General features: G+C 36.4%; 1 protein-coding gene and 1 long non-coding RNA gene across 2 annotated transcripts; one reads left to right on the forward strand and one right to left on the reverse strand.

Annotated features, from left to right (window-relative positions):
• Nucleotides 1-382: 382 nt before the first annotated feature.
• LOC146957761 (uncharacterized) lies at nt 383-4,143 on the forward strand. Its single transcript, XM_085738817.1, has 2 exons — nt 383-3,626; nt 3,733-4,143. Exons 1-2 carry the CDS (start codon nt 668-670, stop codon nt 4,056-4,058), a joined length of 3,285 nt encoding a protein of 1,094 aa, XP_085594943.1. The 5' UTR covers nt 383-667; the 3' UTR covers nt 4,059-4,143.
• LOC146957762 (uncharacterized) lies at nt 3,753-6,525 on the reverse strand. Its single transcript, XR_015023979.1, has 3 exons — nt 6,284-6,525; nt 6,036-6,189; nt 3,753-4,023 (listed from the first exon to the last, which is right to left on the reverse strand). It is a non-coding gene; the product is annotated as an uncharacterized LOC146957762 (long non-coding RNA).
• Between the last annotated feature and the right edge of the window lie 10,314 nt (nt 6,526-16,839).

A 16,839-nucleotide genomic window follows, 5' to 3' on the forward strand; every position in this document is an offset into this window, starting at 1 on the left:
CCTTATCACTCTCTCAAAATCCAATCTCTAAATATATGGAAAAATCAATGATTTTAAAAATAAGGTACTAAAATACTGAATTTATAAATAGATAGACCAAAATCGAAAATGATATAAATTAGAGAACCAAAGTTGCATTTTAAGAAATCATTTATTTATTATTTGTTAAAACAGTGGCTGGTTGCATAACATTGCTCTTGTAGTCTTGTACCAAGTGGGCACCCAACTACCCATTACAATATTCCCTCTACTTTGACAATTGAAACTATCCAAAATTATTCAACAATCAACTTCTAAATCTGGTCATCTCATTGCTCATAATTGCATGGTTCCAAAATCATGCACGCCACTATATATAATATATGATGAAGGACAAAATTTCATCATTTTAAGCTTCTAACTATTTTTATCATACTTCATTTGTACTCAACTCCATAACAGATTCAAAAGCCCAAAACAGCACCTTGCATTAAGGTAAGTGTTTTTCCCCTCTTAAAACTTTGCCACCATATCATTCATACTTTCTTTTGTCTTAACTCTCCGATTCTAGATAAAGAGGCTCTAGTAGTATATAGTCCGTTAAAGTCTGGCTAAGAATTGTTCCGGCCAACATTCATAGTCTGTCTCTCTAGTAGCTTGTTATTTGTGCCTCATTGTTTTTATTTCTATGGGGTATCTCTATGTGTTTCTTCTTTGTTTTTCTATATTGTTATATGTTACTTCTGCATTGAACTTTGAGGGTTTGGCTCTGTTGTCACTTTTGAGCCACTGGACTGTTGTGCCTGCTAACATAAATTCCACATGGAATTCCTCTCATTCCACTCCATGTTCATGGAAAGGAGTGGAGTGTGATGATTCCCTAAATGTAACATCTCTAAGCCTAAGTGATCATTCAATTTCAGGTCAATTAGGACCTGAAATTGGAAAGTTGATTCACCTTCAATTGCTAGACTTGTCAATCAATGATCTCTCAGGTGAAATTCCTTCAGAGTTAAGCAATTGTAGCATGCTTCAGTACTTGGATCTTTCTGAAAACAACTTCAGTGGTGAAATTCCCTCAGAATTAAGCAATTGTAGCATGCTTCAGTACTTGTATCTTTCTGTAAACAGTTTCAGTGGTGAAATTCCTCAATCCTTGTTTCAAATTAATCCTTTGGAAGATTTGCGTCTCAATAACAATAGTTTAATTGGTTCAATTCCCGTTAGTATTGGAAACCTTGCTAACCTTTCTGTAATAAGTCTCGAGAGTAATCAGATGTCAGGAACAATTCCCAAATCCATTGGAAATTGCAGTCAATTGAGTTACCTAATTTTGGACTCGAATCAATTGGAGGGAGTTCTACCTGAGAGTCTAAACAATCTAAAAGAACTTTCTTATGTAAGTCTCAATCGTAATAATCTTGGAGGGACCATTCAATTAGGGTCGAGAAATTGCAAAAATTTAAATTATTTGAGTCTTTCATTCAATAATTTCACTGGCGGTATTCCATCAAGTTTAGGTAATTGTAGTGGTCTAACAGAGTTCTATGCTGCAATGAATAAATTAGATGGAAACATACCATCAGCCTTTGGTTTGCTTCACAATCTTTCTATTCTGGTAATTTCAGAGAATCATTTGTCTGGGAATATACCTCCACAGATTGGTAATTGCAAGTCATTGGAAATGTTACATTTGTATACCAATGAACTTGAGGGAAAAATTCCTAGTGAATTGGGAAAATTGAGTAAATTACGCGATCTTAGATTGTATGAAAACCTTCTGGTAGGGGAAATTCCACTTAGCATATGGAAAATTCGAAGCCTTGAACATGTTCTTGTGTATAATAATAGTCTCATGGGGGAGTTACCTGTGGAGATGACTGAGCTCAAAAATCTCAAGAACATTTCATTGTTTAACAACCAATTTTCTGGAGTTATACCTCAAACCTTAGGAATTAATAGCAGTTTGGTGCAGTTGGATTTCACGTCAAACAATTTTAATGGTACTCTCCCACCAAATCTTTGTTTTGGAAAGAAATTAGCGAAGCTGAATATGGGTGGAAATCAATTTATTGGAAGGATAACTTCGGATGTTGGAAGTTGTACAACTCTCACAAGGTTGAAACTTGAAGATAATTATTTTACTGGTCCTCTTCCTGATTTCGAAACGAATCCGAATATCTCGTACTTGAGCATCGGCAGCAATAATATCAATGGAACAATTCCATCAAGTCTGAGTAACTGCACAAATCTCTCTCTTTTAGATTTGTCCATGAACAACTTAACGGGTTTTGTACCCTTAGAGCTTGGAAACCTTCTGAATCTCCAGAGTTTGAAGCTTTCTTACAATAACTTAGAAGGTCCTTTGCCACATCAACTTTCAAAGTGTACCAAAATGAGTGTATTTGATGTGGGATTCAATTTCCTTAATGGTTCGTTTCCATCAAGTCTTCGGAGCTGGACAACATTGACTAGTTTGATTCTCAGAGAGAATCGTTTTAGTGGGGGAATCCCGGATTTCTTGTCAGCATTCGAAAATCTCAACGAGTTAAGACTCAACGGAAATAATTTTAGAGGAAACATTCCTAAATCAATTGGACAATTGCAAAATTTGTTGTATGACTTAAATCTTAGTGCAAATGGACTAGTAGGTGAGCTTCCAAGGGAGATTGGAAACCTGAAGAGTCTGCTAAAAATGGATCTATCTCGGAACAATTTGACAGGAAGCATACAAGTTCTCGACGAGCTCGAATCGTTATCCGAATTGAACATTTCATACAATTCTTTTGAAGGTCCTGTACCAGAACAACTGACGGAGTTATCAAATTCTTCTTCATCCTTTTTGGGCAATCCCGGCCTGTGTGTTAGCCTTTCATTATCCAACGGCTTGAATTTCACAAGAAGCAGCAATTTAAAACTATGCAATCACGATGAGACAAAATCAAAAAGCCTCAGCAAAGTTGCAATTGTGATGATAGCACTTGGATCCTCAATACTTGTTGTGGTCTTGCTTGGACTAATTTATATATTTTTAGTTAGGAAGTCTAAGCAAGAAGCCATTATCACTGAGGAAGATGGTTCTTCAGACCTTTTGAAGAAAGTGATGAAAGCTACAGCAAATCTAAATGATGAGTATATTATAGGAAGAGGAGCTGAAGGAGTTGTTTACAAAGCTGCAATAGGTCCAGACAATATTTTAGCAGTGAAGAAGCTTGTATTTGGTGAAAATGAACGAAAACGAGTAAGCATGTTAAGAGAAGTTGAAACACTTTCAAAGATTAGGCATAGAAACTTGGTTAGACTTGAAGGTGTTTGGTTGAGAGAGAATTATGGTCTAATCTCATACAAATACATGCCAAATGGAAGCCTTTATGAAGTTTTACATGAGAAGAATCCGCCACAACCCTTAAAATGGAATATCAGGAATAAGATAGCTGTTGGAATTGCTCAAGGATTGGCTTATCTTCATTATGACTGTGATCCTGTCATAGTTCATAGAGACATCAAAACAAGCAATATACTTTTAGATTCTGAAATGGAGCCTCATGTTGCTGACTTTGGTCTTTCTAAGATTTTGGATCAGTCTTCTAGTTCTTCCTCAACACAGTCAATAAATGTTTCTGGTACACTTGGTTACATTGCACCAGGTAATTCTTCTACACTATCGATAAGATGATTGCATCTTTTATTTGCAAATTCTTTTATCTTCATAATTATTATATGGACTAATGCTTAAATATTGTTATATGACAGAGAATGCATATACAACGGTAATGGGAAAGGAGTCTGATGTATACAGTTATGGAGTAGTTTTGCTTGAGTTGATATCAAGAAAGACGGCAATAAATCCATCATTTATGGAAGGAATGGATATAGTTACTTGGGTGAGATCTTTGTGGGAGGAAACAGGAGTTGTTGATGAAATTGTTGATTCAGAACTTGCCAATGAAATATCTAACTATGATTCTAATAAAGTGATGAAAGAAGTAACCAATGTGCTTTTGGTGGCTTGGAGATGTACAGAAAGGGATCCACGCCGGAGACCTACAATGAGAGATGTTATCAAATATTTGTTGTAGTCTTGTAGATGATACACACACCAAATATACACAGCTTGTAAATCATGGAAACTTTTTATATAGTAAATGGTTTGTTTCTTATGAACAATTGTTGGATTTTTCTACTTTATCATGCGAAGTTTTTGTATTATCGTACTAATGTTTGATTAGAAGTTATATTTTTAGATTTTTGTAAATAAGTTTATTAAATTTGTAAAACTGTCACTTTTTTTTTAACTGAGTCTAATACCCCCTTGAACCGTGAGGAAATTCACTCTTTTTTTCGTCTGAACATAATAATTTATTTTTTTGAATGACATGTTAGTAATTACTCCCTCTGTCCCTATATGTAACCACCCATTTGATTTTATATTTGTCCCTAAATGTAAACTCCTTTTCAAATTACTAGATGCATTTATTATTTTTTTCCTAAACATGCCCCTAATTAATACTACTAACTTGTCTTGAAATATGTAAAGTCAAATTTAATACACATACAAACAAATGACAGTTTGGTAATATTAACACACAAAATAGACACGTTAATTACACTAACAACTTTTCTTAAGAAATGTGAAAAAAGCAAAGGGGGTTTATATATAGGGACGGAGGGAGTAGGTGTTAGAATAGTTTTTTTCTCCTTTGTCCGGGTTTGTACCCAGGATTTCCAACTCGTGAACATAATAATGAAGAGGCTCGTGATATAAAAAACCAAATTTAATGACAAACACATAAGTGACTGCATCAAGTAGTGATTACGGTGAATCAGTGATGGAGAGATGGATTGCCTACATTAGCAATAATGAACATGTAGATTTCTACATCTAAAAGTATATAGTACAGAACTACTTTTTTGTGGAATCTGCCTCTTGAAATTTACTACATTAGATCCATCATGAGTCTGACTATTAGAATGGCACAAAGTTTCTCACGTGACATAGCAACCGCAACAGGTATACTGGGACAGTGGGATGACAATGTCATGCTGAGAGAGGAGGGTTGCCCGTCTTATTCATTAGGGCATATTTCAGATTTTTGTCAACCTAATATTGAAAATAATAAAAGGAACCCTTATTCTATGAAAGGGGATATTTCAGTTTCTCTCTGTTTCTGCGCCAGTTGGCCCTCTCTGGAAAACCCTACCAATCTTATGGGGATAACACACAGGAAAATAGGCGTCATTGTAATAATTACCGGGCAAGCGTTTCTAATGATGCATGTTCCATGTTTGATAGGAGTGCGTGAATACTCCTTCCCTAGTCTCTGTCACTTAACAGGGAGGACTGCTAACTGCAGTTAGAGCTTTATAGACTAGTGTCTGGTAACTATGTCAGCTAGAAATAACCGACAGAGTGACAGTTAATGCTGTTGTTCATGCATTGTAAAGTTCAACAAGCAAATAAATATTAATTCAGTTACAATCAAATTCTCTCTTTAACACTAATTTTCAGAAACTTCATGAATAATAACTTAATAAGGATGTTGTCAAGCAGGTGATGCATGGGCATGCGGCCATATTTTCATTGTGAATTTTGATATTTCGTGCTTCTTTGGGTTCCTTGTCTTGAAAACATGACATTTTGATTTCTCTTGGACAGTGTAGTAGTCCAAGGTATGCTATGACATGTGAGTAGGAGGAGCTATAGAATGTCGATCTCCAGACAAAGAGGGAGATGGATAGTGATGTGGGCTTATGCTGCCCTACACAATCTGCTAGTTGGTGCTGCAAGTCCCACAGAGTCATAGTGCATTGAATAACGAACTCCACATTTTGGGATAAAGCTAGGAAGCTGTATTTTTTTAGGGAAAATCTATGGAGTTGTTGATTTGAATGTCATTATTATAAGTAAAAATATATGCTTCAGAAAAAAAAAATACAAAACTAAATAAGCTCACATGCAATGATGCAAAGATAAATATCAAACAGAAAGAGTGTAGCGAAACAACTCTGAAATGTCTGAATTTCTGAAAGCAAATCAAAAAATACAGATGACTTACAATCCTCATCCATGCTATCCATTTCCTCTTCTGAATGAAATCTCTTCAGTATGTCCAACATTTTATGTTTGGTCTGTTGATTAGGTTGCATTTGCTGGAGCTCTTGAACTACATTTTCTTTCATGAAGGATTCAGTACAATGAAGACTATGAGACTGTAAAAATTACAATAAAAGGGATCAAAAGCAGTTCATAACAAGCAAGGAACAAGATTTAAAATTAGAGTATCTACAGAAAGGAGTGAATTACTAATATAGTTTCACCACAAGATGAACTTCGGTTTTGGTGTCCTAATTTTTCTTCCTTTGATGATATATTCATCGTAAGAGAAATGTAATGATTGACAATTTTCATTAGAGAATTTTGAGATACAATCAGAAGTTTTATGAAATCTAAAGCAGATAAAAGATTCAATAATATAGATCATTGAAACTTGACTATGTTTCTAGCTATATTGAAGAAGATCACATGTTGACATATTTCCCTATACCGCAGAGGTAGATATTACAACATCCAGATCTTGACTTAGAACTTTACACCATGTTCACAGAACACAGCATTTGGTTCTCTTTCAATTTTTATTCTTCTTGAGCATCTCTAACGAGTTTAGTGAAGAAATTCAAATTCACAGCTCAAGATATCATTGAAGAATGATCGATAAAATAAAAATTAAAAAGAACTTTGAAAAACCAAAAAAAATTAAGGCCAGTGTTAGAGGATAATATTATCCAAGTAACATGTTTTTGTCTATCCAAGATTTAAAAGAGGTTATAAAAACAATATCATCAAAATGAAATTTAAAAAATATCCCTGAAATTAAATATCCTTGACCGCATTAGTCTTTCCAGGACGGTACTTTTAGTCCCAGACATCGATTGGAGGGCAAAGGTTTTTAATTTCATACAGTTCAATTAGGAATTTCATTAATTTCAAAGACCAAATTATTTAACCCTTTACAATTTCAGCGATCAAATTGGTGATTACAACAACAATTTTACAAAACCATAGACATCAAATTAAAGTATAAGATTGCAAAATAAAAGAGTTGTCATCACATAATTAGACCATTGACCAAAGTAAGCACAATACATGCAGATGAAGATACATGCACAGAAACAAGGCAGCCACACTACAAGAACAGTACCTTGGCTTGATAGCCTCGTCCAAATATATCTTGTAAAATTAACATTCAGTATCAAAACTCAAATGATATTTTCTTTAAACTTTGTTGAACACGAGAAGTGAGAGAGAGATTCTCAATCCGTAAATGTTGTGTCCAAAACATCTGTATCATATATATTATTGACCGTTGAGTCTTGACACACTAGTCCCGCATAACATTATGTAAAATCAACTAGTTAGTTAATGGTGTTGGGTCACACGCACACAACTTAGTTACTTAATGGTGTTGGGTCACACACACAACTTTGCAGCACAAATCAAACATAACCAGCTCATATCTATTTGGAGGTAACTTTACTTACTTTATAACATGGGAGGGAGCAGTATCGCGAATTGCATCGTGGACATGTGTAGTGGGAGAACTGCTTCTGACATCTGTTTTTGTATGAAAAAGTATAAAAGACAGTAGTTTAAAATATCAAATATGTTAAAAAAAAAAAAAAAAACTATGAGAAGTTCAAGAGTAACACATACACATGACAGATTATTCGGGCAGGGTTCAGTGAGGAAGTAGAAGATTGGTCAGATGTAACAATAGTGTCTACCATTATTCAATCACCGAAGCCGACAAATTACTTTCCTTTGATCACCGACTGCAATGCAATTTTCTCCTTGAGAAATCAGTATTTCAGTTCCAGTCCAAGGTGTTGGGTCCAGATAGCAAATGCAAGTATTTGATATTTCGGGAAAATACTCTAGCCACTTTTGACACAGAACCCTATTGTCAACTATTATGCAAAAGCCTTCGCTCGGCTGTGATCACTAGTCAGAGTCTGCAATCACCAATCATTCTCGAAGGAAAATCACTACACAATCAGATATCGACCACTTCATGCCACTCTTTCTACTCCCGGGAGCCTGAAGTGTTGGAGTAGCATGTGATTTCTCAAAGTAATCAAGTAAATGACCTAGAAGTTGAACTTCTTCTGGGTAAGGCTTCTCAATATTTTCATTAATTTCCTATAAAAAAAAAAAAATCAAAAATCACTTGGTCAAATTATCTTAAAATGTTCAATCCAAAAGATTCTCACACATAACCTGCATGCAAATAATAAACTAGAAATGATACACATTTCACTTTATTTCCACATACAATCACAGAAAATATAAAATGGGCAACCTGGTAGTACCATGGCAGGGTCTAGAAAAGGGTTGGACCTATTGTGGATTTCTTTTATTCTTGTAGGCAGCCTTACATTGCAAATACAAAAGGCTGATTTCATGGCTCAACTTGTGACTTCCTAGTTACACAGCAGCAACTCCACTATAAAAATGTTGGGCTGATGTGTGTCATGTTATTTGGGAAAACATTAAAAGATGAGAATATAAGCACTATCAGAATTCCAATATCCTGATGTTATGGTTATAATATTGTGGCCTAATTTAGTAGAAAGAAACTAGCCCGGCTAAACCTTGATCACACTTTTTTCCGCCATATGGCTCGTGTAACACCCATACTAGACGTATCTAGAAAGTCTAGCATGTGTATTAGTTTAGTACTGGATACATTAAATTTACAACATAAATTACATACGAATGAATATTTATGCAACAAATTGCGTTCGAACATAACTAACATAAACATCTCAACCATACATAAATAATTACATCCTTAAAGTCCAAAGCATCCTGCAGCGACACGAACGCACACTTGCTGAAACATCCATCCGGCTACTAGCTTGCTAATCCAACCTGTTTATCTGAAACAAATAAGGATTGGGATGAGACATAATGTCTCAGTGAGTTCCACCTAATCCTAGGCTATAGGTAACCTCAGGGGAAACCTACGGTCACCACGTGTCTAGAATACAACCTGCCGGTAGATTATACGTGTGTGGGGACATGCTTTCTTAGACGGCGGTGCTTGCTAGGGCCGTCTTAATATTCTTAACTTGTTATAGGTTTCACTTCTTATTCGTGTCAAGGCGGTTAAGGGGAACTAAAACCGCAATGCCAAGATACTATCTACGCATCAAGGCCTTCACTTGCTAAAGTCTTGACACGACTCTAAACCGGACGATTAGGGGAAACCTAAGATCGTCGTCGGTATAGCTCTCTTTACTTGCTTACTTACTTACTTGAATAAGTTGTAGCTATCTTAATCTTGTCACAAAAGTGACTCTTTCTAGCTTGCTAGTTCTTGACGGTCTATGCCAAGGCTCTATGACATAACACTTAACCATATCTAATGCAATGCATAGTTAGGTTCATTGATTAAGTTAGCGTTGAACAAACAATTATCTTGATTCAAATTTTACGGATTAGTTCCGGGTGGAGTAGTTCCGAAATCAAATCCTCTTTCTACCGGTGAAAGGCTTAGCAAGAGCGCACCGGACTCCCTTAGTGAACGTGCGGGTCCCTTACGGCTTACCCCATTCCCCTTGGGAAACCTTTTATACCCACCCTTGGGTGGAATACAAAAGACACGACACTCTTTCTTTCTTAAGTACTTTCTTAGTGACATGCATGAAGGTTAAACTTAACCATGCTAACTCTCTTTTACCTCGGATCCTAAACGATCCATCTAGAGGTAATCTTAATGCTTGCTTATCTTTCTTTGTGAATAGTTATCTAACCTTTCACACTTAGCATAAATACATTCTATGCATAACTCTATGCTTAACTATCTAGTTCTCGACAAGCTATGTCGAGGCTCTATATTCTTTCCCTTTCTTACTAATTAACTTGCTACCCGTTGCATAACATAATTCTCTCATTTGCCATACTTTGTTAACTTGCCAAATACTTGCTTATTTCTTAAGAAAACATTTAAATACTTATGCCTTGGTGACATGACTTGAGGGGTTTTTTTATGGTAAAAGACTGCTCGAGAAAACTGGACCGAAGTTCGTTAAAAAGGGACTGAAGCGAGCAAACAACATGCTGTCATGCTGTTACTCGCATCTGCGAGTTGCTCTACTCGCAACTGCAAGTTGCTTGCGTGCAACTTCCCTCATTCTGTTCCCAGCTCGCCATTGCGAGTACTTTACTCGCAACTGCGAGTTATGACAGTCCAGACCTGCAAAATTGGTGTTTTTGACCCAAAATCCTCAAATCCAAATGACTCAAAGCATAATATGACTCTAAAGATCATTTAAAACTTCTAAAACATTTGTATGGCAAGTATTTGCAAGCTTTGCAAGCATGGCATAAAAAGGGGCAACTAAACTTATACTTATAAACCTTAAAAATGCATATTAGCCTTACAAGACAAACACATAATCCCAAAGGGTGGGAAACTATCTAAGGAACTCACATAAAAGATTACACTTGATTCCCAAAAGCTTCCAAGCATCAACTTCACTTCATGCCTCAAAACCCAAGCTTTGGTCCTTGTTGCTTTCTTTGATCATACCACTCCATTCTTGTTGTTTTCTTGCTATCCTAAGCCTCTTTATCCTTGCTAGCTCATCTCAAATCCAACCCAAAGCTTCTTTCATCAAACCCTAATTCTTGATTGACCAACATCCAAGGCCTTAGCTCACCAATCAATCTTCAAACCATCTTTCTCTTTGTTTCTTAACCATGAAGAACCCATAACTTGAACAAGATCATGCTTCAATTCCAACTTGACCAAAACCCTAACCTTAATCTCTTCTTAGGTGAATAAATAGAGAACCCAAAACAAAACCAAGCTTCCATAAACTTAAGAGACCAAGAGAAGCAAGAATCTAGTAGTTACCATGGAAGGGAGAAGTTTGGAAAGGATTGGTGTTGAAAGGAAAGAGATCGATGGAGAGGAGGGAGGAGAAGAGAGAGCCAAAACTCTTTCTCTAGCTTAGAAAGAGAAAGAGATAAGAAGAATAAGATATTTTGGCCAAACACCAAATAAATATCCTTCCTCCTGTGCAATTACCAAACTGCCCTTTGCCTTAAGCGTGTTATATCCATCTCTAATGCTTACTCCGGTATAAGCTGATACTACGTAATAAATATTCTCCATTAACCTTTCTTTCAAAATAAGTTCTCTGGGACGATCGACTGTTAAAGTTCTGATACTGACAGGCGGGATATTACATTCTACCCCCCTTAAAGAAATTTCGTCCTCGAAATTTAGAGACCACCTACCAATTCTCGTAACAGATTCCGACCAAGCCCACTCTAAAGATCTCGAAGCATACTTTATTCGTTAGAACACATAACTTAACTTCTTTCTTTATCCGCATTAAACAAATAAAATCTCTCAATCTTATTATCTTTCTTAAATCACTGAGCTAACTCAAAACATCGCATTTGAACCACATCTTTACTGGATGCAACTTAGTCATCTTGTATTCACAACTTAGTTACTTAGCATATACCATTAATTTGAATAACCTTCATTAACTAAAACACTCGGGATCTACCCTGTAGTGCTCCTTTGCATCAAAACATCTTATCTTGTACACATCTTACTATGCATACATAACCTTTCTCACTGTACTTCGAGTCTCAAGCCTCTTACTTACGTTACTTATCTTAATGATACTACAAATCTCTTGTCTTTTCTCAGAGTCTTAAAGAAAACTTGCAATCTCATTGCAACCGAACTCATGGGTAACTCAATAACTTGTCTTGGAGATATGTAAAGAATTACACCGATCCATCAGACAACTACTAACCCGCCTGGTGGTTCACTTGCTCTTAAATTCTTGCCAAGTCCATATGCACAGGTACTTTGAACACTCTTGGCAAAAATTACATGCATCCCAAATACTAATGTCATCAACGAACGTCGTCGCTTTTCATGAAATCTTACCTCCATATCATCTGCATGCCTTCTAATTCCACTCCTTGTTAATTAATAACGATACTTGTTCTAGTATTTTGCTTCTAGAAATTCTAAACATTGGTACGTAGGTTCTTGGAACGAACGATTACTTGATGAAAAGTAAATCTCATTTTGAAACCAAGTCTACAATAGTACTGCAGAACCACAGGACGAGTCTCTAAATTTTATTAAAAAGGTTTTATAACTCGTCCCAAACTTGTTTACATCAAGTTGGTCCTGAAGCCTGTACGTCTTAAGTGAGCTTGCTCGCTTATGGCGCACCTCATTGGTTTCATCAATGTTTAATATCATATTTTTTTTAAACAATTTTGTTCCCAAGTTCCTTAATACCAATCCTCACTTTAGGAAAATTGAAATCATAGCTTGAACTATCCCATCTAGTATCGTCATCATTTAACAAGTATGGTATAGGAGGGTATGTACTTCATTGTGCAATCCTCATGTACCTTATTCCATCATCATTGTACATTCTCTTCCGGATTAACCAATAGCTCTTCTACTCATTCGACACCACCAGATAGGTAATCCGATTACTTCTTCCATGGTACTCTAGTCATTCTTGTCTTGCTTAAATGAAGATACATCCTTTATTCTTCTATCTTAATCACCACTGACTGTGTGAGTATCATTACTTACTTAGCATATCGAATATTTCTTGCTTGTCTCATAATACTTCCCACTAAATTGCAACACTATCTCGAACATTCTTCACAAAGATTCTTCTTATCAAATCCACATTCCATGACTACCAATTGATTTCTGTTGCGCTACTCTGATTTCCACCGGTTGGCTTAAACCAATACTCTATTCTGTTGTGACGAGTGAAACACCACAATCCTGTTTACCTCATGATTTCTATCTTCTTGAACTATTTTAAAATCTCCCATGATGTAACCCTTCTCTAATCTTTATCACTGGTTTTGGTAAGACCAACTCACGATAAATTTATCATATGCTCTTATTCTTTTCTTGGGAATAGACCTTATATTCTTACTGGTTGTTTTTACCTTCCGATATACTCATTATTCTGAAGCTTATTTCCGAGCAACCTTGACTTTAAGAGCTTATCTTGATTCTTGGTGTATCTCCTTGCTACTACATACTTACTATTTTCATGAGTCGTCTTCACGACTTCCCATGGTAGACTCCTCTTGCTCTCGGCATATCTTCCTCGAACCTTTAACCTTGTATCTTCGTATTCTACATTTTGTTTAATCATTCTTATGCTTGCTCGTTAACCCTTCTTTTAAAGAAAACTTTATAAACTAGCACATGGGTCATTGACGTTGACGATTCTTTACTATTAAAACATATACTAAACCAAAGCCCCCAATTGTTACTCTAAAATCATAGAACAAGTTGATAACACTCATGTGTCATCAAATCTTGATTCTAGTGAGTTTAGCCCACTCTACGTGAGTCGCAACAAGTCGGCACCTACAAAATTTAATTTTTTTTTTTTTAAAATGTCAACTTCTATCACCCATATGTATATATCTTTCTAAAATCATATAAAATTTACACTTTAACATCGTAACGAGCCTTAGCAAATCAATTAAACAAAACATAGATTCGGTGGATACTCTTAGTTCCACAAAATGAGAACCTTGCGCGTTCATGTAACCCTTCGCCACTTAACTTCTTACTTCATGTCTTCACATCCGTGACGTTCATTCTAAATACCGGAACCTCTAAACTCTTAGTCTAAGCTCCTTCTTATCTCTTGTCACATTAACTTCCTAATTTACCTTAAACCAAATCAATTTTCGTGGATGATTACTCGTGCCTTTTTCCTTTAAACTTTAGGGTGTGATATGCATTTATTACTAGACGTCATAAAAAGATTTTCGTTATACAAAATGATTATGAAAACAACCCTCCATTAGTCGAAGAAATCCTGGAAATGAAATGACAGTTTTTGGAAAATAGGAAATCTCATTCCAGGTCTGCTATTGGTGAGTTTCTCTAATTCAATTCTCTGGAAAATATACTTTACGTACCAATATCATTTCAAGTAATCCAATGCACATCAGTCACTCCTAACATCGTAAAATATTTTATCATCTATGCATGGCAAGCATCAACCTAATTTGATACAATTTTCGGTACATTGGAAATTAATGCATTAGTCCTGTTGACATAAAATTTCTCGCTTAAATTCTTAACTTCTTCCGCTACAAGTAGCTTCTCTCTTTGCATGTTGCTTAACACAATCTTCCGAACATCAGAACCTTCTCCACTCTGAGCATACAAAATCTTAATTTCTATCACATAACCACTTCTTGAGAGCTTACTAACACCGTCAACATACGTCGACTTCTCCTCATCTTAAAGCCTTGCGCTTACGTCTCAGGATCAATTCCTTTCTCCCAACGACTCTTGCTGAAGCTTCCGATCATACTTGGTTATATCTAACTTCTTCACTTACGGGTATATGAATTATCCTTAGCACCTTACCCAACGTCGTCAGGATGTTCCCTCTCTTCATTATCTTACATTCCCGGAGGATTCATACTTCTACTTTTACATTTTCCAGTGCATCTCCATCTTATACTTCGTTCCTCCTAGGGCCTATTCAGCTCTCAGGCATCCGTTCTAATCGTTGAATGTTAAATTGAGTTGATCAGGCTCAACTAACATCAACCACTAGAACATTTACCCGGAACCCAATGGTCCAACTACCTTTGTTGTAACTTAATGACCCAAGGCACGATCTGAATCGACCTGCTCTGATACCAAATGTAACACCCATACTAGACGTATCTAGAAAGTCTAGCATGTGTATTAGTTTAGTACTGGATACATTAAATTTACAACATAAATTACATACGAATGAATATTTATGCAACAATTTGCGTTCGAACATAACTAACATAAACATCTCAACCATACATATATAATTACATCCTTAAAGTCCAAAGCATCCTGCAGCGACACGAACGCACACTTGCTGAAACATCCATCCGGCTACTAGCTTGCTAATCCAACCTGTTTATCTGAAACAAATAAGGATTGGGATGAGACATAATGTCTCAGTGAGTTCCACCTAATCCTAGGCTATAGGTAACCTCAGGGGAAACCTACGGTCACCACGTGTCTAGAATACAACCTGCCGGTAGATTATACGTGTGTGGGGACATGCTTTCTTAGACGGCGGTGCTTGCTAGGGCCGTCTTAATATTCTTAACTTGTTATAGGTTTCACTTCTTATTCGTGTCAAGGCGGTTAAGGGGAACTAAAACCGCAATGCCAAGATACTATCTACGCATCAAGGCCTTCACTTGCTAAAGTCTTGACACGACTCTAAACCGGACGATTAGGGGAAACCTAAGATCGTCGTCGGTATAGCTCTCTTTACTTGCTTACTTACTTACTTGAATAAGTTGTAGCTATCTTAATCTTGTCACAAAAGTGACTCTTTCTAGCTTGCTAGTTCTTGACGGTCTATGCCAAGGCTCTATGACATAACACTTAACCATATATAATGCAATGCATAGTTAGGTTCATTGATTAAGTTAGCGTTGAACAAACAATTATCTTGATTCAAATTTTACGGATTAGTTCCGGGTGGAGTAGTTCCGAAATCAAATCCTCTTTCTACCGGTGAAAGGCTTAGCAAGAGCGCACCGGACTCCCTTAGTGAACGTGCGGGTCCCTTACGGCTTACCCCATTCCCCTTGGGAAACCTTTTATACCCACCCTTGGGTTTTCTTTCTTAAGTACTTTCTTAGTGACATGCATGAAGGTTAAACTTAACCATGCTAACTCTCTTTTACCTCGGATCCTAAACGATCCATCTAGAGGTAATCTTAATGCTTGCTTATCTTTCTTTGTGAATAGTTATCTAACCTTTCACACTTAGCATAAATACATTCTATGCATAACTCTATGCTTAACTATCTAGTTCTCGACAAGCTATGTCGAGGCTCTATATTCTTTCCCTTTCTTACTAATTAACTTGCTACCCGTTGCATAACATAATTCTCTCATTTGCCATACTTTGTTAACTTGCCAAATACTTGCTTATTTCTTAAGAAAACATTTAAATACTTATGCCTTGGTGACATGACTTGAGGGGTTTTTTTATGGTAAAAGACTGCTCGAGAAAACTGGACCGAAGTTCGTTAAAAAGGGACTGAAGCGAGCAAACAACATGCTGTCATGCTGTTACTCGCATCTGCGAGTTGCTCTACTCGCAACTGCGAGTTGCTTGCGTGCAACTTCCCTCATTCTGTTCCCAGCTCGCCATTGCGAGTACTTTACTCGCAACTGCGAGTTATGACAGTCCAGACCTGCAAAATTGGTGTTTTTGACCCAAAATCCTCAAATCCCAATGACTCAAAGCATAATATGACTCTAAAGATCATTTAAAACTTCTAAAACATTTGTATGGCAAGTATTTGCAAGCTTTGCAAGCATGGCATAAAAAGGGGCAACTAAACTTATACTTATAAACCTTAAAAATGCATATTAGCCTTACAAGACAAACACATAATCCCAAAGGGTGGGAAACTATCTAAGGAACTCACATAAAAGATTACACTTGATTCCCAAAAGCTTCCAAGCATCAACTTCACTTCATGCCTCAAAACCCAAGCTTTGGTCCTTGTTGCTTTCTTTAATCATACCACTCCATTCTGTTGGAACAAAATGTGTTTAACAATGAACCTTAAAGAGTTTTGATGATAACAAGGTATTAAAAATTGTAAATTGGACTAGCTAATATTTGTTCAAGTGTACAGGACCATAATTATAAAGTTACATCATCATTGGTTCTGAATGAGCAAATAAAGAGCAAAGGAAATGAAGCTTAGATGATTCTTAAGGCAAAGCGCTCCTGAAGTCAAGCTGC

This window comes from Medicago sativa, chromosome 1, assembly GCF_051527215.1.
Source record: "Medicago sativa cultivar Bolivia chromosome 1, Bolivia_mono, whole genome shotgun sequence".
Lineage (NCBI taxonomy): Eukaryota > Viridiplantae > Streptophyta > Magnoliopsida > Fabales > Fabaceae > Medicago > Medicago sativa.